At 45.6% G+C, this 25,605-nt stretch overlaps 1 protein-coding gene across 6 annotated transcripts in view; it reads right to left on the reverse strand.

Annotated features, from left to right (window-relative positions):
* LOC138450042 (calcium-dependent protein kinase 5-like) overlaps window positions 1-25,605 on the reverse strand; it is a 599,861-nt gene that overhangs the window by 147,029 nt on the left and 427,227 nt on the right. For 5 of the 6 annotated variants that reach the window (XM_069604815.1, XM_069604816.1, XM_069604813.1 and 2 more), the window contains exon 5: window positions 9,934-10,103. In XM_069604815.1, coding sequence (XP_069460916.1) covers window positions 9,934-10,103 — 170 coding nt within the window. Of the gene's footprint in view, window positions 1-9,933; window positions 10,104-21,929; window positions 22,350-25,605 lie in introns of those variants that run through there. The other variant, XM_069604817.1, reaches the window with a different exon arrangement.

Here is a 25,605-nt window from a genome sequence, read left to right on the forward strand (position 1 = left end):
AAGGTTTTGACTTCCCTAGAACTACTGTTAGGTGTTCCAAATAAGGTCTATACTTGGTCTGTGGATTTCAAGTATTGTGTTGTGTTTTTATACTGTGATTTCTTATAATGTTTTAGTACTTAGTTACCCTTAGATTTATATGGGTCTACCTGTATTTAAATAAATCCTTTATTTTTACAATACATAGTGTTTCAGTGTTTCTTTGGATCATTTGTATTACAATTTCACTTGTACTCCGTCTACTGCCCTCTCTCCCTCCTAAGATAAGCCTGGCTGCTCTGTCTACGCTACCCTGAACTCAGGTGGTACAGCCTTATACTAAGAGTTGAGTCTTGTACTGCCTCAGTTGAATTGTTTTTCTAAGCCCTTAGTTGGACTTCAGAAAAACTGTCCTAACTCTCACTTTCTAGGCCTCTATGACCCCGATTGGTTTTAGGGAAATTCTTCCTTTTTCTCCACTTGCTCTGTCGACTCTCCACCTTCCTCTGAACTGGGCAACTGTGTACTTTCTGTGTTGCGGGTTTGCTCCAGTAAGGGTGTGTCTCCTCTGGAACAGTGCCTTTCTCCACAGCTCGCAGGTACACAAGTGGTTTTTGTGTTCCACTTGTCTCAGTGTAATCGGACCCTTTGGCAATTGCCTTGCAAGCAGAGGGTTCACTCCTCCCTCGGTTACTGGTTTCTGCGGCTTGCACCAGGCCCACCATGCCCTCTGCACGGTCGCGCCTCCACATAAGGGTTTGTTTGCACGGCCGTTACTTCCCTAGTACCATGCAGTGCTGTGCAGGTCCGAAGGTGTCCTTCGAAGTCTACTGCTCTCCGCGCCATAGTCGGCTCCACTCCTCAGCACAGCTATGCCTCTCGACACCGACCGCAAATCAGAGGCTTGCGTCTGCATATCATTTCTCTCCTGGCATTTAAGGTTGGTTGGCCCTTTATTTTCACTCATATGGTCACTTGTTGATTCTGTTGCCATGTCACCGCTCATCAAGCATACCAGAGAGCTATATAAGCTCTGGCCATATGTTGGGCAGCTGCCAGGATTGACAACAGAGCCTTCATTTGTACAATAAATACTTTCTTCTGCAACTCACCTCACTGCAGTGGATCCTTTACTTCAGATTGGCAACGAGCTGAACCCTTTGAGGCCCTCCTCATCTACACATCCGCTTTGCTGTCTCGCAATTTTGTAGTTTTTCTGCTGTTTTCCGCTTCCGACGTGTTGTTGCTACTGGTTTTACATGTTCAAACCAGTGCTTCAGTGTTTTCATGCCTGGGACAGCTGGCTGCCCTCGTCTCCACCAAGAATCCTGAGAACGTCTTTACCGCTTTCTGGCAATCCGGATTCGCTGTGCGGCCTCTGGCTTGCTGTGCGTTCACTGAACACATCTCCTGATCTCTTTGGCGGCGCCTCAGAGCTCTATAAGCCGCTGCAGGCTAAAGAAAAGGACCCTTCAGCAACCCCAATCAGCTGATTAGGCCTCGGTGCACTTTGTGTTCTCTCCACCTTACAGCCACAGCTGTCAGGGGGCACGGCAGCATCCAATACCTCTGGTTTTTACCTGGAGTTTTCATTTGGAAGAGCTCCCAGGCACAGAGGGCAGTGGGCTGCTTTGGGTGTAAAGAGTTCATTTAAGTGTTAAAATTGGGAGCATATACGCTATTCGAGAACTTGCAACTGGCATTGATGTACCTCTACTTGAAGAAGTCTTGGTAAGCATCAATGTGCTGTGTGGTGGGAGACGTGAATTATAAACTATACGCTGCCTGATCTATTAGTTTACAATGTGCAAAGGGGAAATCTTGTTAGTGCTTCCTGTTGCTGTGACAGAGCTGTTTTATTTTTGGTTCAGTGCATCTCTGACATTTGTGAAGCACAGATATAGCCTACCTTTGAACTATAAACTCAATGCTGCCTAATATATTAGCTTACAAAGTTGAAAGGGAAAATCTTGCAGGTTTTTTTCTTTTTTTCCCTGTTGCTGTGACAGGTCTTCCTTTTCTGGCAAAATACATCTCTGGAATGTGTGTAGCACAAGCAAAAGCTACCCAGGCAGCTTGTTCATGAGTCTTCAACATCAAGTGTGCATATATTAACATAGATAATTCTTCAGGTGTCACACTGTATCCCACTTGTTATACACGGGCAACCTCCCTGCACATTTTCTTCCCACTCTTAGGGAACCTGCGGTACCATGGAGGGATGATTTTCTTGACTATGTTACAGCCATCCATGGTGTGAAGGCATCATGAAGCAGACACAGACAATATGTTTGCGTTTTCTCCACAAAGTTTTATTAGCTTTTATCTGCAGGGTGAAGTAAGGCCTAACTTGCCCTATGCTAAGGTGGAATTTCCCTACCTAAAGAAAACGAAGGATAATCTGTGTAAGGAAGCACAAAGTAAATGTGCGTCTGTGTAAAAAACCTATACTTGCCCTCACGTCTTACTGTATACAATGTGTAGGGATGTCAGCAACAAAATAGTGTTCAAAGCAAACGTCTGAGCTTCTTCCATCTCTTGGATTGCACTCAACTTCCCCTTCCGCAAGTGCAAAATAGTTCAAAAAGAATAGGGGGTCCCCTTTCCCAAGAGTTCAAATCTTCCAGCTTTTCCAAACACAATTCCTTGGGACACTTCCCAGCACTTATGCTGTTGTTCCTTTTCACTAACACACATAGGTAGTTCAGTCTCTTGACTTCAAAACACAAAAGAGGTTATTGTAAAACCCAAGCTTCTTTATATATGCTTTCAGTGGCTCTTCCATACAACAGGGACACTTGGTCTAGGCACAGTTGTCGGACCACAAGGTCCACCCATTACAGGTCACGCAACCGATACCCGTTCTTGGCTGCTGATTCACCAACACAATGCCACTGCTTCCATTTGACAGTGATGCTTGGGTTTTTCACCTGTGTCCCACTCTCTTGACACTGTGTTGTGGCTTGTTTGGCCACTATGCCTGTGTTACACTTTCTTGCATTCTCCTGGCTCTTGCCAGTGCTCGTTTTGTCGTATAATGCAGTTATGCATTTCAAGCAGATTCATAAACTTTCTTTCATTCTACTAGATATTCATGAGTACCGAAAACTTGTTTTCATTCCATTCAGTATTCAAAGTGCTTAAAATTACTTTCACTAACCTGCCAGGTTAAAGAGTTTCTCTTATCCCAATTTCTCATGTGATTTCTCCATAGATGATTGGCCACCTTTATTTTTATTTATTTTATTGGATATTTGTAAAGCACCAATACAACAAATGGTATTTCTTCATCTGTTAGGGTTTTCTTTCACACACTAGAATATGATTTTCTACTTTCTCTCCAACTGGTCACTATTTGGCGTCATAATTCATTCGTTGCTTTGGACTATGTTTATTCTTAAAGTTCGATATCTTTCAAACACATTTGTTACATCAAATTTCTTACTTGTTGAGGTTTCAATCTTTCTGGTCGGTATTACTTAAAGTTTAACAATTCATACGGGCTTGGGGCCCCGTCTCTAGGCGGACTCATGGGATTATGTGTACGGTGGATCTGCAAGTCTCCTGCCTGCCGCGGTTTAACTTCTCTGTGTGGCGTCTCGCATCTGTAGTGTGCTAGCGTTCCGTGGCTTTGCTTCTTCCACCGGCAGGCTGTCAGCAGGACGGGCCCTTCCTCGCGGGTCGTTCTGCTCTCATCTACTTCACTCCAGCAGTTCAGCCTGGACCTCTGTCTCGCACCACCTACTCCTTCTGGTGCCTCAGCTCTGCACTCCCCGGTATCCTGCAAGCCTCTCGCCTCCACTCACACCACGGATTGTGGTTCCGGCTCTCCCAGCTGGCTTCAGCCATTCCGACCTCTCTTTCACAGGTCCTGGGGACTTTAAAGTTCCCACCAGACTGATTGGTCTACTCACAACTAGACTGCTAACTGTCTTTGCGGAAGTCCCTTTTCCCTTTGACGCCATCACGATCCTCACAATGGCACAATGGCCCCAACTTCGACATGGAACAGCACAAGGCACTTCTGAAGAATAAGTGCAAGGGTCTGGTGAAGGAGTTGATGCGCCCAGCGCCTAAGTGATCATCTTAAAAAATATGGACAAGCATTACGAGAAGAAATGGAGTATAATTTTGCAACAATATCATTTTAGTACTAGAAAACATGCTAGAGATGAGTCCATTGAGAACTGTATTACCGCCCTTATGGAACTGGCCAATAAATGCAACTTTGGACAATCTTATAATGAACGCCTCAGAGACCAGTTCATGTTAAAAGTGAAGGAAACAAAGATTAGAGAGGAAATATGGGTGAGAGGTGACCCCAGCCTAGAAGAGGTTTTGGACATTGCAAAAAGGCTGGAATACATGCTTGCATGCATTAAGGAATTGGATTGTAAAGGGAACAAAGAATCAGTGAACATTCTAAGTTCCCAAAAAGTCAAGAAGCAGTACAAAAGAAAACACATCGTCACTGGCAAACAGAACGCCAAGAAAGATGATCTCAAGTATATTAATGATCGTAGAGGAATGTTCAACAAAGCCAGGGCTAATTCAGGCCCTAGGAAATGTGTTACTCACCACCGTGCAGGCGGGCCGGGGCGTTGTTTCAGAAGAAGCTTCTCAGGACTCTTCAGTCACTGCTGAGACCACCCCGTTGTGAAGGGGGTGTCTCAGACCAGACTCCCTCTAACTGAGGTAACTCTTTTTGTCAATAGACCACACTGCTGTATATACAAGACAGGCAGGGCGGTAGATTACCCAAAAGAGCGGGGATACCAACACCGCCACACCAACCTAAAAAGGAAATACAATGAATTAGCACCAGTATACACCAAATAGTATCAATCGATCTAGAGGCACAATAACTACCTGAAGGGTAATGGCGACTGGACTAAAGAGGAGTCCTAGGTAGAAAGGACAGGGCAATTAGCTAGCTAGCAGGACTGATAAGGATTGCAAGGGTTACAAGTATAGTATGTCTTACCCCTCAGATAGAGTAGGAATTCCCAAAGGAACAAATAACGACAGGAGAAAATAACAAAAAGGAAGGTTAGTATAGGGTAACTCCCTGTGCGGCACAAGGGTCACAACTAGGTCCGGGGTGGTGCAATAGGCAGCAGAGTGTTCAAAATTGCACAGGTAATGAATCCAAGCAAGTTCCAAGTCAAACAGTAGGTTCAAAATACAGGCAAAAAAGGAAGTCAGGCAGTTGGGTGTCAATATGCAGAAAAAAGGAATACGTAGTCTCAAACATAAAGGAATAAGCGAAACTGCATACCAGCATGAATTAATGTTACCGTTGCCTTGAGCAGGAACAGGAGCTGTAAAGAGAGCTGCGGTGTCAGCCAGCTAGTGGATGCTGTATCAGCAGCAGCCTTAAGTAGATATTGGATGGCAACTGCACCCGCGGCGTAGAGCAGCTTCTGGACCTCCCCACGGAACATGCAGGAAGGAGGCTCTGCACGCAGCTACTGTGGGTTTAAGGAAGCAGTTCTCAAGCAAGGTGCAGCAAGATGCACCGCCTGGATCGGTTCGAAAACAAGGCAATCCAGGAAGACAGACAAGAGAGGTAAGTGGAGTGTTCCGGGTTGGCAACAGGCAGACAGTATCGAGGCCAAACAAGGATCAGGCAAAGAATGGTCGGTTGAGGAAATCTGGGGTCGAAATTCGGAAAATAATCCAATAATCAGAACGGTACGGGTGGTGGAAAACGCTAATTAGAAGTGCCGTACATGTGACCCCAGAGTCATTTATATGGAAGGAGGCGTGACTTGTGATTCCACGCTGTTTAGCCGGAGCGGGCTGAGATCAGCTGACGTATCATGTGACATACCCTCCACGTCTTTGTTTCCCTAGCAACTGCCAATGCTGCCAGAACGGGGAAGCCCTATACAAATAACGTTCTTTATGAGACAAACGTTTCGATCTTGGAGGAACGGAATAGACCCTACATGTAACAAAATGTTTCAAATGTGGCAGTTTTTCACACTTTGCTAACAATCCTGAATGCCCTGGACACCACACAATATGCAGCAAATGTGGTAGAAAGAGGCACTTCACGAGTGGTTGTCAAAACACATATCGTAAAGTTGTTAAAGAAATGTCTGATGTCTCTGAATATGAAAATGTGGAAGATTCTGGTTCTGCTGGTGAAACATGTGAGGTTAGCTGGTCAGTATGTGAAGTGGGACCATCTAAAAGGTGTAGACGGGATACCACACTCAATAGTACTAATTAATGGCATAAGAGTTTTAATCTGAGTTTAAAACCTTTTTGTGTCAAGGTGAGTGCGTATGGTGGAGCCAATATTGTCATGTTTGGGTATTTTGTAGCAACCCTTGAGTGTCAAAATAAGTTTACCAAACCCAAGGTTTGTGTATCGATAGGGGTAGATGCTTGCTAGAATGGTAGCAGCATAGTGAAATGGGAATAATAATTAACCCAAAGATTCCAGGAAGCATAGCTGTCATTACCTCATCAGAAAACCTGCTGCCTGAGGACGTGCTTCTGCTGTTTTCAGGGAAAGACTTGGTTGTCTCAAGGGTATCTGCCGCAAAATGTGCTTAATAAAAGGGAGCCATTCCGGTAGTTGTTAAAATGAGATATTGCCTTAAGGGGGAAAAGTAGAAAAAGAAATCAAAATATTTGTTAAAGAGCACACAATTGAGCCTGTGGAGACTTCAGAGTGGTGTACCCCTGTTGTCGTGGTAAGGAAACCAACTGGTAGTGCTAGCTTGTGTGTAGCTCTAAGAGCACTCAACAGGTGTGTAAATGTGGCCCTGTTTCCGTTACCAAACACTGGAGAGCTAGTTAGTCTAGCAGCTGGAGCTAGAGTAGTCTCTTCCTTAGACCAGACTTCAGCATACCATCAGATCAGGTTACACCCGGACTCCAAGGACCTCACTACCTTTATCACCCATGAAGGAACTTCTAGGTTTAAAAGGATGCCATTTGGGTACATTTCATGCGCAGAATTATTTCAGAGGGCAATGCATGAGGAGCTGGGAGGCATTAGTGGAGTGTTCTACCAGGATGACATTTTGGGCATAGGTACTTCTGAACAATCCAGGGTTGATATCGCAAAAAAATAAATGTTGCTTCATGGTATCTGAGATTAAATATTTGGGCCATAGACTGTCCAGTGAATGGGTGGCACCCAGAGAGAGTCTGGTGAACATGATAATACAAATGATGCTGGCAAAAGACAAGAGGTGTTGTAGAATATTAAGCTAAATTTGTAAGAAACTTTGCTGACAAGTGGAGGAACATTCACGTAAAAATGATGTGGTTTCAGTGGTTGCTGAATGTAATCAAGAATTTATGGAAACTAAAACAAGCCATCTGACATGCTCCAGTTCTGTTCTCTTTTGACACCACCAAGGACATATTTTTCATGACAGATGCCAGCGGTAAAGGTTTAGGGGCTGTCCTCATACAAAGAGGTAAAATGTTGAGATGGTGATAGCGTTCGCATCCAGAACACTGAAGGGCGCTGAATTTAGGTACTCAGATATAGAAAAAGATGCGGGGTCAGTCATGCGAGCCATAAGGAAATTTAGAACATTTTTGTGGGGAAAAAAGTTCACTGTTCTGACTGACCACAAACCCTTGGTGTCAGTTTTTACATCAAAGGGTCTACATGTAGTTTCAAGATGCATAGTTAATTGGGATACAGTCCTGCAAGGACATGATTTTTTGGTCAAATTCATTCCTAGTAAGGACAATGTTATGGCTAACTTTCTTCCCAGGAATGTGGCATGTTGTGGTGAGGAAGATTTAGAAGAACCTGTTCAGGATATATTTTGGGTGTGTGAGGACACCATTGAGCAGGACGTGTGGGAAAAGGCTGCAAGGGAGGATCAGTAATTACTAAAAGTAATCCACAGAGTAAGGAAGGACTTAAGTGTAGAAGATGGACAAATTTTGCTGGCTGGTCGCATTGTGCCTCCCATGGGTGTGTGCAAATAGTTGCTAGAGTTGGCTCAAGGTGAACACTTGGGAATTTCTAAAACCAAGGGCCGACTAAGAGCTCATTATTGGCGGCTGGGTTTGGATTCTGATGTGTAGGATTTGGTAAAAGAGTGTAATGCTTGTGCAGCTTCTGACAAAGTTCTGAAAGCACATATTCAGCACCTCAAACCATTTGACTTTCACAGGTTTCCATGGGAATATGTCACGCTGGATATTGTAGGTCCTATATGGTCAAGGGGGGAGGGGGGAATCAAAAAGTATGTTTTGTTACTAGTGGAACTTTAATGGGTGGAGGTCAAATGTGTACAGGAAGCAGGCTCCAAAGAGATGGTGCATTTTCTGGATGGCATATTCCAGAGGGAAGGTTTTCCGAGCAGAATCTTGACAGACAATGGGATTCAATTCACATCAAGGATCATGAGAACATTTATTCAGAGCATTGGAGTTGAACATCACAAGACCTTGTTGTTCCCTCCATCCACAAATGGTATAGTGGAAAGGTTCAATATGACTCTGATGCAGGTTGTACAAATGACTGTACGTTCTGGCAGGTGCTGGGAGGAATTCTTTTTTTTTTAATTGAGTGCTTAATACCGAAGAGGTTTCTAAGCACAGACTCGGAATTCAAACCTGTGTTGCTCTGTGTTCTCTTGCTACTAAGGAACATATTGAGAAATTCGTCTTTGCTTACAGATTGGCACCTCACTCTACAGTGGGCATGATTCCTTTGAGGTGTTGTGGAGGAGAAATGCTGCGTCATCAGTTTGTCCGCCATGGTTAGGCAGGATGTGTTTTGTAGAATGGGATGAGGCAACTCTAAGGGAAATAATATTGGCTACAAAGGAGGAAATGAAAGTAGTGTATGATAAAAGAAATAAAAAAACTCAGCTCACTAGAGCAGAAGCAGGTAATCAGGTAAGGTTACATTGACTATATGGAGTGATGAAGGGCGAGAGTAAGTTGGTTTATTCTTTGGCGGTAAGTAAAGTGATGGATAATGCTGTGGTGTTTGATGATAGTCATATGCAGAAACAAAAGAAGTAGCTGTGAGACTGGTCGTAAAATAGAAAATAAGAATATCTTTCTCTTGTGTAAGAAGGGAGGTGTGCTATGTGTTGAAGCGGTTTGTACATATTCATTTTTGCATATATCCTGTTGTACCGTATGCTTATCTTTGTACATAATCTGTTGCATCACACTGGAAAGTAAGTTTCTAACATCCCCCTACTCGCCAGCAAGGTTGAGTATCATGCAAACGGTACTCGCCCTTCATAAAGACAAGCCAATGCTAGTGGGCTAGTATATTTTTTTAGCCCTGTTTGTATATATTTCATATTGTGGCTTGTTGACTCTGTTGCCATGTCACAGCTCATCAAGCATTACATGTTTAGCTGGAACCTGGACCTTACCAAGGTTGCAATCACAGATCTATATAAACTGTTGTTGGTCAGTTGCCAGGACTGACAGGGAGCCTACATATGTACAATAAATACTTTCTTCTGCAACTCACCTTGACTGCAGTGGATATTTACTTCAATACCCATTAGGAAAGTTAGCGATTGCCTTCATTTAAAATGTGTAGCAAAAAGTAACTACATCTGGGTTTTGCTCACTGTATACAGAACAGCAATATGCATTTCCATTCTGAGTTTACTGAACAAACTATGTAACATCAGGGGAAGGAAAATGATTTATTTGGATCTGTCATAGATTGACATAGACCCACCATCTAGGCCCTCAGCTTAATATAATCAAAGATATTTTGACTTTTGGGAGAATCAGGATATTTCCCGAAAGGCTGGTGATTAAAAAAAATCCTAACACGCGAGTGCCTTTGGCCAAGCCCTACTGCTAACTCTGCCCAAGGATTGAACTTTGACTTTTCCTACTGTGCATTCCTCCTCGGGCCTAAATGCCTCGCCTCTCATGTGCTTGCCAAGACAACACCACAACACTGCAGTATATCTATTCTAGGGTACTTACTTGTAGATTCGATATTCTCTGTTAAGGTGATCCTTATCCGTTTCGTCAAGAGGGACAATTTTGATAGCAGCTGTATTCCCATTGTACTTTCCTTTACGCACCTTGCCACAGCATCCCTCGCCAAGAGTGCGGCTGGAACGAGGCATGATTTCAATCAGAGGATTCTTTTCCTTTAGATGACAGACAAAAAAGGAAATTTTAGATCTGAGATAAACATGTTAGCACTTTACACATTTTGATCTGTTGTAGAGAATTACTACTTTAGGGATACATATCTCCATCTTTCTCCTATCACTAAATAATGTAAACAAGAGCCACTTTTTGTCTGACTTTTTAAAGCTATTCAATACAAATATTTATAAATCTGTCTACGCAATCCAGAGTGACCCCATCCAAGAGCCATCTGAATCAAATGCGTTCAATACTCTGGTGTTTCTGAGTCATTACCTTAGTTTTAGCAATGTTTATCTCTAGGTGCAAATTATTTGGATAGTTGGAAAGTGGCACTAAAGAGTGTTGAAGACCTATCGGAGTCCAATCAAAAAAGGACAATATCATCTACGTATAACATAAGTTATCGATAATGAGCCTTAGCGTGGGGAGAAGGAATTAGCTAAAGCAAGATTTTGACCCAAATCTGAAATGTATGCATTGAACAGAAAATGTGCTAAGTGTGAAGGCATCATGAAGCAAGACACAGACAACAGATTCAATGTTCCAAATAAAAAACCTTTATTTACTTAAATGTTAGGATGGTGTAAGGCCTATGCTAAGGTGGGATTTCCCTACCTAGAGAGACTAAGGATAGTCCTAGTCAGTAAATTCAACTTAAAAATCTGCCTGTGTCCAAAACGTGTACTTTCCCTCACAACTAAAGCTAAACAATGTGTAGGGATGTCAGCAACAAAAGAAATGGGAGTTCTAAATAAAGTTCTGAGCGTCTTCCAGCGCTTGGCTTACTTTAACGCGACCCTTTCCCCAAGTTCAAAACAGTTCAAAAGGGTCTCGGGGGTCCCTTACCCAAGAAGACAACAGAGTTCCAAAAAGGTCTTGGGGTTCCCTTCCCCAAGACGTCAGCTCTTGCAGCTTGTAAACTTACATCAGTTCAAGTCTCTTAGTTCTCAAAACCAGCTCCAGGTCAACTTTATAATCCTTCATACCTTTCAATAGTTCATACAGATTGCTCTCGTTCCCCTTCACTTCAGCACTCCTATTCCCAAGGGTAGATTCCTTGTCTTTGCTTTCCATGGCTTTTTTCCAAGCAGGGTATCCTCAGACTAGGTGCAGTTGTCGGACAACACAGTCCACCCATTACAGGTCACGCAACCGATAACCCTTGGCACTCTGTTAGCTTTCAGTATTCTGTAGGTTTACTTGCCAACAAAAGGTTTCTCTCTCACTGCACCTGTGTTTTGGTTTACATTCATCTTTGATTCTACTTGCCAGTCTTTTGGCTTTGCCACAATGTGTTCTTCCAAACAACTCACTCCGTGCTCACTTTCACTTTATTTGTAAGCTCACCAGAACTTTCCTTTACTTCGGAATTCAATAATACTTGCTTCACATTCAAGTTCATTTAAGGAGCAGCTTGCTCGACATCCCAAAACCCCTCACTTTGGGTTCACATTAATTGCTACACGTTTCAGTTCATTCGGCATAACCATATGCCCAGCCGCAGCCCCAGGACTAACCCGGTATGAGTGTTCCGTCAATTTCACTCATCAGTCCTCTCTCTTCTTTGTTCCAGCGTCCATTGGCTCGATGCACACTTCTCGGGAGCCCAGCGAGCAGGGGTCACCATCTTCGAACCTTGATGCTTGTTGCTGGTAGCTCTGCGCTTCTCCCACGGACGCAACCGGTGGCCTGCAGTACTTGGTAGTCTTGCGTGCCCCACAGCTCCAGCTGTGGGCACAAGGCAAAGGAGACTCTAGCAATCTCGACCCTGTCACGGCAGGCTCAGGCCCCAGCGTCACTGTTTGTCTGTCCTTTGCAATAGCCGGCCACATGAAGCATTCAAGGAACAAATGTAGGTTTATTGGTAGCAACACTGGGGTCTCCGCCAGAGAAATGTCCCATCTTCTTCCAGTTGTACCCATCCCTGCACAAGCCCTACCAAGGTTTCAGGTCAGACGCATCTCCGGCCTTTGACTGCAAGACAAGTATGGAGTGCTATGGAGGGCTCCCACCTTTTTTGCAATTTTGATCACCTCTTATACGGGGATTGTATTTTAACCATTACTCCGCTCTTATTCTTTTGCTTGAATGCTTTAGCAAGAACTAATCACTGATGTGTTGATCCATTTTCCCACTATGGTTACAAGAGTGGGTGAGATGTTGCAAAGCTGGAATGCAATTTTCAACTGTTTCCCGTCCTCTTTTCTGCGCCCAAAATAATATCTTTCCCATGTTCAAATTGTTCTCCGAAATGCCCGGTGTGCAATGCTTTCAGGATGAAATACTTGTGGGTGGGCATAATTATCTTGTACATATCAAACCCTGGAGGAAGTGCAGGAAGTGCTAAGAAATTCTGCAGAAAATGCAGTTAGTAGAATACCTGGGTCATGAGATTTCAGGTGGCGGAGTGCACCCACGTAAAGAACTTGCCCTCACCGTTAGGGAACTGGAGATGCCCATGCCATAAGACAGATTTGAGATCATGACAGGTTAAATGAAAATCAATGTGGAGTTTGTGTGGAGTGAGGATTGTAATAGGGAATTTCAGATGATTAAGGGAGAGATTAAATTGGCTCTACCCGTGGGACAATGTGGCACTTTATGTAAATCCATCATCGCAGTGGGCGCAAGTGGTAAGAGGTTTGTGTGCTGTGCTGTCGCTGTTGAAAGGTTCAAGCGAAGTATTAATTGTACATGCATCTCGAGCTTTCAGAGGGCTACAAAAACAATGTTCTGGTATAAAAAAAGGAATGATTACCATGCTTTTGGGTAGTAGAGAAACTTTAAATGTGTGTAGGGATCTCAGTTCATACCTAGGTCAGACAATACCTGTAGACAATACACTGAAGACAATATTTGAGTTAACAGGTTTCAACCCCTCGAGCCACGGGAACCCCCCAATGGGGTGTGGGAATAGTTAGCGATGATGTACTCAGCCTTGTGTTCATGGTTGAGGACAAAGGACATTATGTGATTGAATTGATCGAACTGCTATGTTTTGTTATATGGCATTTGTATAGCGCTTAATGCCATTGGTATGGCCTCAAAGCGCTGTGGGAGAAAGCCCTTGGGGACTGAAGTCCGAGGTATGAGAATTGATAGGAGGATTTTTAGAACCTGTGTGTGCATTTTAGACAGTACGAAGGTCGGTAGGGATGGCTTAGTAGGGATGGCTAAGTCCCTTCTAGCGACCCATGGATATCTGGCTAGTGGATGGGTGCTGTAATGGGCTGTCAGGAGAGTATGCGAGTCAAGGAGACAGACAAGTAGTGCATTATTGCAGATGTATGCAGGTGGGTAGCTGTGCCCCAGGAGGCACACGGCTATCTTCCATTAAGATGGAAATGTGATACGTACCAGTGATTAATGTCTGATATGTAGTTTCGATGAGTGAATGCAGATCATATCATGCCGATCGACTGGAATCTTTCCTGTGCAAGTTCGGTGCTGCGATGTTGTCTTCTCAGGTGATTCATTGATGCCCCACTTACCTGTATAGGGCTAACAGAATACCCATAAGGTGGACTAGGTCAGTGAAGGTGCAGAGGGGAAGAGTCAACGCTTGATTGCCTTCCGGAAGGCGAGGTGATCCTCAATGCTGCGGATGAGTTCCATATGGTGGATGCTTGGACGGAGAAGGAGGATCCTCCAATTCTGGTCGATTTGGCGAGGGGGAAGGGTGAGAAACCTGAAGGTGTCTCACTCGCTAGTCCCCAGAGATCTCCAGGACATGGCCATCGCTTTTGGTTCCAGTTCCTGGGGGTGGACCAGTGCGGGAGGATCACATGGATGAGGGTTCTTCAGGGAGTGGAAGAGGGACACCGGATTGAGAGACGTGGTATCCCCTTTATTCTAACACCTTTTCCCCATTCTATCAGGTAGGATACATTTGGAACTCAACCTCCCCCCCTTTTCCGACAAAAACACTTTCTCACGGACAGCTCACTGTGAGAGAAAACAGACTAACACCTAAGCATATACCTGACATGTCCAAATACAATTGTCAGGCAGGGTCAGTCAATTACTGATCACTACACACACCTGACTTCCATCACACTTCCCACACGGATAAAAGGCAGAGCGCGAAAGCAGACTCTGAGCAAGGCAAAGCACACGAGGAAGTACCAGTTCCAAGATGGCAGTTTAATACAAGGAGAAAGACGGCAAGACCGAAGAGGGTGACAAGGAAAGAAGACCCCTTGACCTTTTCAGAGAAAGAAAATTGCTATCATTAGCCTTCGAGAATAAGAAACTTAAAACATGGAATCAAAGGCGAAGAAACCTGCACTGTGTGTCGGACGTATCCGGGGCTCTCCTGCATCGATAGCTAAGGTGGGGAGGATCCATTGACGATGCGTTACTGTCCTTGGCTTCAACAACAAAGCAGTGCCCATGAAGTCAGCACAGCCGGTGAGTTGGGGAGACGATACCAGACCAGTCTGTGTTGAAGCCAAGGTTGCAAGCGGCAACATTGTATAGAAAAAACTGGAGAGAACAGTGTGTGAATCGTATGTGACAAGCAACGCAAATATAATTAAACAGCAGATGAGTGTCTGAACTTTTGAAGCCAAGACAGATACCGTAAACAGTGATCCGGCGCCACGTGGCTACTCATTCGAAGGTCTTTGTTAGGTATTCAACTGAAAGGTGGCAATTGTAAAAAGTAATTGTTAAATTGAAGTGGTCCTGCAACGGGTCAAGCCAAACCCTGTGCCCATTCGAAAGTTTTCGATATCTGATATTAACTGAAATTGATCCGAGCCTGGCTGAGGGAGACTAATTGTATTAAGAAGGGTGTCTGAGTCCGGCTGAGGAGGATCCAGGGTGAACCGTGAGTCACCCGAGAAAGAATATTCTGTGAACATTGTGAAAGAGGACCTGAGCCCGAAAGAGGGGGATTCAAAGTGACGATGGTTGTATTAAAGGGAACTGAGCCCGGCTGATAGGGGTCCGGGGGTGAATAGTGAATCACCTGAATTAAGTACTTGTAAGAAGAAAATAACTTCTTGTTTGTTTTGTCCTATCAGGCCCTCTGCATGAAGGGCATCCCTACATATTATCCCCACCAAAAATATCACTGTACATGTGGTCGTTTGTCTCACCATAGGCGATATTTTAGGGGGGGATAATTTGTGGGAGCGGGGGTTGCGGGGGTGTGACCCACACATTTAAAAATAGTGCAGGGGTTGCAGGGGTGTCCCCCGCAGGGTCCATTACTCAATATTGCCACAAAAATATGGCGATATTTTTGTATCGCAATATTTGTGCGGGAATATTAAGACATGGAACCGCATGAAGAGACTTATAGGCAAAAAGACATGGGCACAGAAGGCCCTGATGCTAATGATTGAACTCTATCCTCGTGTTGAAGAAGCCAGAGATTGTGCTACGCTTGAATGAACCACCTTGTCCTGTGCTGAAAATGTGGGGAAGGGAGGCCAATGCCTGAACATCCTGACATATCATTTCTGTGAACCTCTCTTTCTTTTTCATAAACACTACCCCAACTATTTGTATTTAGAGGTAAGGATTGGCAATCGTTATTTTTAGTATAGGCCCTTTTATTTTGACAAGACACCACTAGGACTGCGTTATTATTATTTGATGGTCGTAGCTTGCTTCCATCTGTAGATTTAGGATGAGATGTGTGTTTATCATACCCTTGATGAAGTTCAATAAACATCCTTGAACTGTGGTCACTTGTGTCTGTCTTAGTGTTGATACCATGCCTTCCTTACAGAAGACAAGGAGGAGAGCTGTGCCTGATCTCAGGTTTCTGCTGGGTGGTCTTAAGGGCTGCGCTTGTGTTGTAGATATTTTGTGCCTGTGTTGTGCAGAGCAAAGTGGGTGATGCACATAGTCTTGAAGGTGAATCGTCACCCGATCGGTAGCGAATGAAGGACACGTAAGGCGGGTGTGATGTGTTCTCTAGGTCCTAGGGCAAGAAGGAGACTTGCAGCAGCATTTTGGACCCGTTGGAGTTTCTAAGTTGAGATTTGTGGGCAACCATGTACAAGGTGTTAGCATAGTCTAGGTGAGATGGCCGTGATTGCAGCAATAGTGTGGGAAGGTCAGGTAGGGCATGATGCGTTGGGAATGCGTAGGTGCAGATAGCAGGAATGACACTGAGTTGATGTGATGAGATAGTGTCAGATCTGAATCCACGGTGCATTCAAGGTTCTTAATGGAGTTGGAAGTGAGGGGCCCAGGGAGGGTGGCGAAGGGGTGGGTTAAGGGAACGGGCAGTTTTCCTGCAGATAATCATTTCAGATTTTCCCGGTTTGAGAAGGAGGTGGTTAGCCATCATCCAGTGGTCGATTTCTGGGAGGCATGAAGCAAGATTGGGGGAGGTGTTAGAGGAGTCCTTAGGGATCCTGAAGGTGATTTGGGTGTCATCTGCGTAGTTGTAGCAAGACAGCCCATGTGAGCGGATGCAGCGGGTAAGGCGCTCAGGTAGGGGTTAAAGATCTGGGATGACAGAGAGGCGTCCTTTTGTACTCTGTTGGTGACAGTGGCCGGAGTCGAGGAGAAGGGAGGCATGTGTATTATTTGGGATCTGTTGGAGAGGAAGGAGGAGATCCACTTCAATGCGGCATCATATCACTGATGCCGAGGGAATGGAGTCTGTCCATGAGGGTGCAGTGGTCAATGGTGTCGAAGGCCGCCGGATGATAGAAAAGGATTTGTGACGCACAACCTTCAGAGTCTGAGGTTCTTTTGAGATCATCCCAGATGGAGACTAGGCACGGTTCAGTTCCTCACAGGGGTGTGAAGCCGGATTGGGCAGGATCGAGAAGGAGGTTAGTTACTGTGAAAAGGCATAGATGGATATAGGCTGATCAGTCAATTAGTTTGGCAATTAAACAGTTGTTTGAGATAGGTCTGTAGTTGGCCGGTAAAAGGGGGTAAAGAGTGTTTTTTTTAAGCAGGGGTTTGATGTGTGAAGTATTGAATTCTGCTGGGAAAGTGCATGAAGGAAGAGATGTATTAATGATCAATCTTGCGATGCTGCCGGCACGGTTGAGGAAAGGATTTCTATTAGAAGATGAGGAGGGCAGGGATCTCCAGAGGATCCTGAGGGATGGCTGCTAGCTAGTAGCTTTAGAAATTCAGTGTGGTAGATAGAGGAGAAGGAAGAGAGGAGCGGGTGGCCAGCAGGCAGGTCTGAGAGCATGTGCGTGGATGCATGGGAGAAGGGCGGTATTAAAACTATTTTGAAGCCAATGGTGAGGTTTCTTTCCAGGGAAATGTTGCGGAAGTGGTCAGAGAGAGAGAGTCACAGAGAGCTTGGCTGTGGGCAGTGAGAGGGGGGTGCATAGAGAGGCCTTGAATTCTGAGATTATCTTGTGGAGTTCCCTGCATGTGTTACGGGCATTTGTGATTCTATTCCAGTAGAAAGATTGTTTGGGGTGGACGTACCGGGCGGGGACTTGGAAGGGCATTCTGGTTTCTTGTTGCAGGGGAGAAGTCAGGTGAAGGTCTTCTAGAAGCTGACCCTGTCACCAACCTCAGAGGAGCCGGGGGAGTGGTGTCTAGTATCAGAGCAAGGTGTGTTGTATAGTTGGTTGAAGAGGGATTTCACTGGGTTGGGTTACTTGGCGGAGGATGGAAGGGTGTACGTGAGGGGGGATGTCTAGGTTCTGGAGGAGAGATTGGGTGAGTTGCGCAGTAAGGAGTCCACCCGGGTACTGCAGTGTCTGTTTTTTGGGGATTGGGGCGGGGTGTGTGTGAGGGTCGGAGGGGCAGCAGATTGAGGGGTTGTTGCTAGGATAGCCTGGGCAGAGTTTAGGGATGCCAAGGATAGGTCATGGCAGAGTGGATGAGAGTATGGTATGTGCGGGGGTTGGGGGGACTGGAGGAGGGATCTGGTAGGGTGCCCGGGAGAGGTGCAGGTGGCCTGGGAGAGTCTGGCGGGAGGCCTAGGTCAATGGCGTGGGTAGATTGGACTGGGAAGGCCGGAGAGAGGGGGTGTTCTCCTCAGGGGGCCAGGTTGAAGAGGGAGAGGTGGTAAGTAGGAGTGGGGTCTGAATGATGGTATTGAGAGGTTTTTGGTGCACCAGAGAGCCCCTCCGACTTTAGAGCCATCTGGCATGGCTGAGGACCTTCAGCCTCAACTTTAAGGGAGGGGGTGTACAAGTGTGTCAGGAGATCAGAGGGCAGCAGCAGTCGAGTGCAATTACTGCAATAGTTATCGGGGTAATGGAAACCAAGGAAAACATTTATGGGGAGACATCTATTGTGATCACATCTACTAGGCAGGGGAAATTGGTCTTTGTGCCAGTGGCCCTGGCCAGTGGGCCCCAAAGAAACCTATTGGTGCAACATGTACAGTGGCCAATGGCCATAGCCAACACACCGTGGCTAGTGGGCCCCAAGGAAACCTATAGGTGGAACATGGGCACTAGAACATGGTTAGTGGGCTCCAAGGAAACCTATAGGTGGATGGCCGTGGACACTGTCCATGCCCGAAGGCCATGGCTATATTATTATTATAGTATATATAGAGCGCAGACCTACCTTCGAGAAGAAACGGAGCACTTTACAGAGGTATACAACACTACAGATGCATGCCGGAGCTCTTTTCGGAGGTAACAACAGAACATAAATACAGCAGGGGGTAGGATACAGAGGGGCACCAGGTGGCGGGGAGGAAAGGGTAGGTGGCATCTAGCGAGTCAGGTGGCGCCAGAGGTGACGTGATGGCCTAGTTGTTGAGGAGGAGAGATTCCTATTGGTGCAGCATACACAGTGTTCACTGACTGTCTGGCGGTGGCCACTGGCAATGGCTAGTGGGCCACAAAAATATCTATAGGTGGAACATCTAGGCTGGCCTAAGGCCAAGGCTAGTAGCTTTGAATAAACTATGGTATAACAAAACATTTGAAATTCATTGAAAAAACCTAAGGTGCAGTTAAGTTGCGCAGATTTAATGCAACAAAATTCTTGAAATTCAGTGGAAGTCATGACCAGCTTAACTCGGCGCGTTCCCATTGATGTCCCCATAATGCTATGTCCCCACGCTCTCTAGGACGGCTGGTGCCATAAAAACGTACCTATCCGGCATTAACGCTTTGTGCTTTTGAATGTGTATAAAGGAGATTTGGGACACGTTCATAAGACATTTATAGCATAATGGGACAGCCATATGTAAACGACAAAAGGTTATGTTTTGTGTCTCATGTGTAGATTAGATTTACAGCACGCTTGGTTCTAGCTCTTCATTCCCCAGAGGTAGTGTTTACCTACAGGTAATGCCTGACACCTACGAGCTCTTTTAGCTCCCACTCATCAAATTCTTATTTTGATCCTTGTATATAAAAAATAAATCAGCTTTCATGTACATGCGAGCTGCATATAGACGCTCAAAAAAAGAGGAGGAAAAGGCAGACTGACAATCCTAGATTGGGATTGCGTGATACTCTGGGACCAGAAGGAGCTGCAATTCGTTACTGTGCACAGGGCAAGGCAGACTTTCTTAAATTTGCCACAGTCCTATAGCAGGAATTAGTGGCATCATGGACATGTGCTGTACAGTGGCAGTGCTGGCATGTATTGTGTCCCCCATCATAAACCTGTTGCTTTACATTGACAATACTAGCACACGGAACAGGCAGCATGGAAAAATGTTATACAGAGCGATGCTGGCAAATATTATGAACAATTGGCAGTGCGGGCACATATCGTGGACGATAGTTTCTAGCAATACTAGTTTACTGTTTCCAATTAATGTGTATGCTACCAATGTCCCTAGGCGGAAGAACACCCTATCCCTATAGTGTGTCACTGTCCCTGGGTCTGAGCTGGTGCACTGTTTGTCTAATAGGAAAGAGGAAGGAAAAATACTGTCCCTGCATCTACAATGTATACAGTTATAGCATCTACAAAAAGATAAAATGGTTGAAGCAAGTCTATATAGCTTACATGAACATTTTCTGGAGGAAGTATTTCATTGTGGCACACATTAATTGGAGACAATAAACTAGTATTGCTAGAAACCATCTTTTGCTCTTATAAGTGTTCTTGAGTGATACAATTGATGGTTTACCTAACATGTAAGGCCATTATCCTTTTCAAATCAGGTTCCCCGATTGTTGTTTTGTCACATATCGTGGACACCATCCATAAATACTTGCATGTAATTTTAGAAAAAATGCAAAATGAATGCAGGGGACCACCAATGTTAGAACTTATGTGCAGTTGAATGTCCTGCATGCAATTTTCAACTTTTGCAAGACGGTGTGAAAAACTGAAGAGTAAAACTGGGTGAAATTCCCTTCACACTTTACTTTTACTCTCCTTTTTGCAAAAAAGTCAATTCTGCCCGCAAATTGCATTTTGCAAGCAGTGTTCAAAGTGATCTCGCAAGACGTAGAAGGAATGCACAGTGGAAATGTTAACTTCGCTCTGTGCCCCTGCTCCATCTTGTGTCAACAGAACAAGAGATGACGGATAGCTCAGGGGCAACGTGTTCGTCTTCGAAGCAAGGCAACGCAGCGCAACACAGGTCAGAATCCCAATCCCGTGCTTAGAAACCACACGTGCGTTATAAAAGAACAATAATAATAATTATTATAACAATGAGCTGGCGGGCAAGGCGTAAAAGCATTATGCCTTGCTTTTATGCTTTCATTTTACACTCCAGCCCATTCTAAAATGACCCCATTAGTGTTTCACAGTGGCAGTGCTGGCATATATAATGGGCACAGGCATCATGGCAAGGTTGTAAAATGCTCCCGTCTACTGTTGGGGACCGTGCATCCTTGTTTTCATGTGCTACTCTACAGAACCAATTATAAATTGTATGGTTTTTACAGGTTTTTTTTTCGAAATGATTGAGCTATATAATTCCCCCACGTCAACCCCTCATAAAAAAAAATATATTCTGGGGCGAGAACACCGCGGCCCAAATCCCCGTACTGGGGTTTAGGGTCCATCGCTACCCTCGGTCAGTTGCGCTAATTTGGGGAAAATATTAACACACTTCCAATGGAATAAACCACCTTACACCACTGACCTTTCATCGTGTATAATGGAGGTCCATCTCAGAATACCCCTTGCCCTCCTATACCAAAAGCTACCCCGCCACTGGTTCTGTACATACCCTCTCATGGCTTGTAGATCACTGGGCCATACAACAAGGTGTACAGAAGCAAAGATTCTGCTCATTGTGCGCATCATAAGCCTATTGTTTTATTCATGCGCAAATATTTCGTAGTGTACCACAGTGCCAGATAATCTAAAATGTGCACTGCTGCTAAACATTTAGCAAATGCTTACATAACATGGACTGGAGTTTTGTTCCAATGCTAGTTACCTAAAACCGTTAGCAACCGAACAAAAAAGTAGAACTTGTTTTACTGTTTGCTGCGTAACATTCGTTTTATCTTACGCAGAAAACAAAGTAAACAAAACAGCCTGCTTTATTTATATCCTAGCAAAAATACTTTCGGAATGTAAGTTTTGGGGGGCGGTGGGTGGGCTTGTTTGCTCCATTCCTTATTATAGCAGCAGGGAAGGGGCGTTACATTTATTTGCTCCAACATTTTTCACAAAGGCAAACTTTCTATAATCTAGCCCTCGATGGAAATGTGTTGCATACAGCACTGGGTATACTCAAATGAATATCCACAGCCAATTAACCTCTCAAGACGCTCCGCTCCCCCCACGTGTACTTTCTTTCTCACCACAACACGGGTGTAAACTGTCACGCCACAAAACCACCAACAACATACAACAAATGAAGGGTGACACCTGACCACTAACGTAGATGTATACAGCAAATACGAAGCGTTTCATGTATATATTTTCGTAGAAAGTGTTACCTGCCTGTTCAGAGAACGACAAGCTTCACCGGTGCCATTTTGGTATATTTTACCACTCATGCGCAGCTTGTAGAGTGAAGGGAGGGTGAAGGGGTGCCGAGGGTCGGGTACACCGCTACAGTGTCACAGTCACCAGAGCTGACACTATTGAGGGCATCCGATCAGAAGATTGTGTTTTTGTCACAAAGTCCTTCGGGTACATCCGATTTATGGCTGCTTCGAAAGCTTACCAGAAGTGACGAAATCGTTTTATAGTTTCAGTTTCCCACAGCTTATCAGAAACGCCCTCGCCGTTATTTAGTTTCGGTTTTGTTTGCTAGTTTAACTTTATGAGAGATAGCACTGTTCTTAAAGGTCCAGTCCATGTAAAATTCACCTCGTCCTTGTCTTTCTCCCAGCGACCATTATTTCAATGTATGATGGATTTCATTACTTTTCAATTTACTCCGCAATTCGATCTACCGAAATTGTGCTGACGTCACGATGACTGTTCCGCCTCATGGATTAGGTTGGGATACTTTGTGGGAGTGTGATGATGTCACAGCTGGCCACATCGGCAAGTTTCGGTTTTTTTAAACCGTTGGCTTGACTGTCCAGGCTGGTCATTTGGAACAAACTGCCTCTCTGCCAAGTTTCCCAGTTCCATGCAGGACACCTCGAGTCAGTGCTGCTTTTTGCTTCCAATTGCATGGTGGAACTTGTTTCGTTTTTTCCCATTTCAAAGATGGGCCTACAAGTCCCACCATGCAGTGCGAAAAAAACAGGACTGGCTCAAAGATTCTGCATGGAACTGGCAAACTTGGCAGCTATGGGACTCGGGCGATGACCCAGGGCTCCTGCCTCCCATGTTAGTTTTCCGTCCCCCCTGTTGCGGTGCCCCTTTAAGGAAGCGCACGCGGCGGTGTGATGTTGTTCGCCGCTGCGTGCAGTATAAATAAAGGGGGCGTTCCTGGCCGCGTCAGTGCGACCGGGAAGCCCGAGCAGTACGGATGTCTCTGTGTCCTTGTCTTCTGCTTGGGGGCTTACAGGGACCGCCAGAGGGGACTCTGGAAACCTGCCAACAGTGGCGACGAGGTGGGGATAATGCCTGAGCCCGGTGGTGATTGAAATATCAATTATTTTCCCGGAGCGGAATTTAGATTGAATTTCGTTTCATGCCCTAGGCCGTGCATCGACCACGTGGCTGGCGACCATTTTAGATTTTCGGCCGTGGATACTCGCCGAGCTGTAGGGCGAACGGTGAGAGGCATCCAGGTCCATTTTTTGGACTCACTGCTAGCAGGCAGTTATACCTGCAATTCTATGGCAAGACAAGCTAAAGAAACAAACACGCGAGCAGCGTGTGATAAATTCCATCTATACTACCACATTATATCGACGCGCTGCGAGCCTGAAGCCTAGCTTCTTGAGAGGCAGCGCGCGTCACTGATAAGGGGAACAAAGCAACTCCAACACGCGAGCAGCATGTAATTAATTCCTGGTGTAATAAACCTACACCATAGTGACAAGAACACGCTGAGACGCAGTGCTCTTAAATTGGGGTGGGGAGGGGGGGTCTGGTAGATAAACAACACCCACCCGCGACCACCTGAAATGAGTGCTTCAAAGGCACGGCACGGCGGGTGGGGAGCTGAGAGGAACATTAGGTCTGAGGCAACTGCCTTAAACAAATAAATACAATCTGGTTAAAAGTGAAAAACACTGGTACATTTCCTCAGAAGAGGACGCTATGAAAGCAAACACGCGATGGGCAGCTGAGAGGAATAGTAGGTCTGAGGCAACTGCCTTAAACAAATAAATATTTTCTGGTTAAAAGTGAAAAAAAAAACTGGTACACTTCCTCACAAGAGGACGCCATGAAAGCAAACACTCCACAGAGAACACACTGAAAAAAAAATAGCCAAGGCAGCACAGTAAAGAAAGGACTGTAAGGAGTAACTTAACTGTGGCATCAGCAGCAAAGAAAGAGGAGTTGGGTTTAGAGTAATGGACTTATATAAGGAAGGGTCCCTGCTCATTGGTCTCCTGCAGGGCATGACCTGTCCTCCATGATGGATTGGGGAGCTCCCTTACATTGACATTGAACTCTATTTAGTTCTGTTCTTTACAACTTTTTTGTTTGTAAAAGTTTTTTCTTTGCTGCTGTGGTTTCAGAGCAAAGATTGAATGCATAATACTCGCCTCTTTGTCTTTAATAGAATCTAAACCCCCTTCTCACGTTAGTGAGGGGGATTAGTCATTCTGTGCCAGAATTTTGGATTTTACTTGATTTCTGAGCTTCCTACTTCGAGTGTAAGCGAGGTGAAGGCTAGAATGGCTGGGCCTGCTTAGCCCATTATCTCCTTGGCTCAATTTTTTGAGCACCTGGACAGACCCACATCAGCTGTGCAGCAGAGGATTCTTTTCTTCATCATCCTCTTCATCATCATTCCAGGCTGCTGCAGCTGTGGATTTCGACATCTCATCATCCTCTTCATCATCACTCCAGGCTGCTGCAGCTGTGGATTTCGACATCTCATCATCCTCTTCATCATCATGTTTGGCTGACTGTGTCTGTGCAGGGAGTTTTTTCTGTGGGGCTGACGTCTCTACCATCGTTTATCATCACTGCCAGGTTGGACTATTACATTGCCGGTGTGGGTGCCAAGACTGTGTTGTGGTGGTGGGAGTGAGTTGTGGCCCCCAAGACCAACGCTGGGGGTGCCTGTGCGCTCTAACCTATGAACGAATCTGGAGACGAGGATGGTGGGCAGCCTGCAGACCAGCAGGAACCTCCAGCCCAGCCCCAACTTCCGGCACAGCCTCAAGCCGCAGCAGCACTGCAGGCTCCTCTGCTTCAGGCTCCACCAGTGGTGCAACCAGTTGTTCAGCCGCCACCTCCTGTCATGGCTCAAGCACGGGCCCCAGCAGCTTTGCAGCCCATTCCCGAGTTCGATGTCTCAGGCCCGTCATCCAGTTTGGGGCCAAGCTGCAAGAAGTGGGTGGACCGCCTCGACATGTATTTCAGGGCCACTATGGAGATGGATGATGACAGTAAGTTGGCCACCATGCTGTATTCACCGGGACCTGCGGTCCAGGAGATTTTTTAGTCATTACCGCCGGATGATGGTTCTTATGCGGCTGCGAAGACTGCCCTTCAGGCTCATTTTCTGCCCCTTGCCAATGCAGACTACGAAAGATTTGTGATGTTTTCTGTGAAGCAGAAGGAGGATGAGACTTTGGACACTTTTTACGGCCGCCTTAGGCGCTTGTCGCTGGCATGTGCCTGGGGTGATACGGATGATATGATTTGCATGATGCTCATACAGGCGTGTTCCTCTGGCAAGTTAAGACGGCAGGTGCTGGCCCGTATCCTTGAGCTTAGACACTGCCACGAAGTGTCCGAGGCCCAGGCGTCCAGAATAGAAGCTGGCACACATCCAGTCAAGACTGAGGAGATGTGTGCCATGTGGCGAGGTGGAAGAGGCACCAGAAGAGCTGGATCTGGCTTACGTGACAGAGGTGGAAGAGCTGGGGAGTCGTGCCAGAAGTGTCGGTATGATCTACCCCACCCGCTGAGTGTCCTGCGGCTGGCAAAACATGCGGTAGGTGTAGCCTGGCGGATCACTTCTCCTGGGTGTGCAAGGCAGTCCTGCCTGTGATGGTGCCCAGAGGTCTGGTTCGGTCTGGATTTCTT

This window comes from Ambystoma mexicanum, chromosome 1p (assembly GCF_040938575.1).
Source record: "Ambystoma mexicanum isolate Mex_15411 chromosome 1p, UKY_AmexF1_1, whole genome shotgun sequence".
Classification (NCBI taxonomy): domain Eukaryota; kingdom Metazoa; phylum Chordata; class Amphibia; order Caudata; family Ambystomatidae; genus Ambystoma; species Ambystoma mexicanum.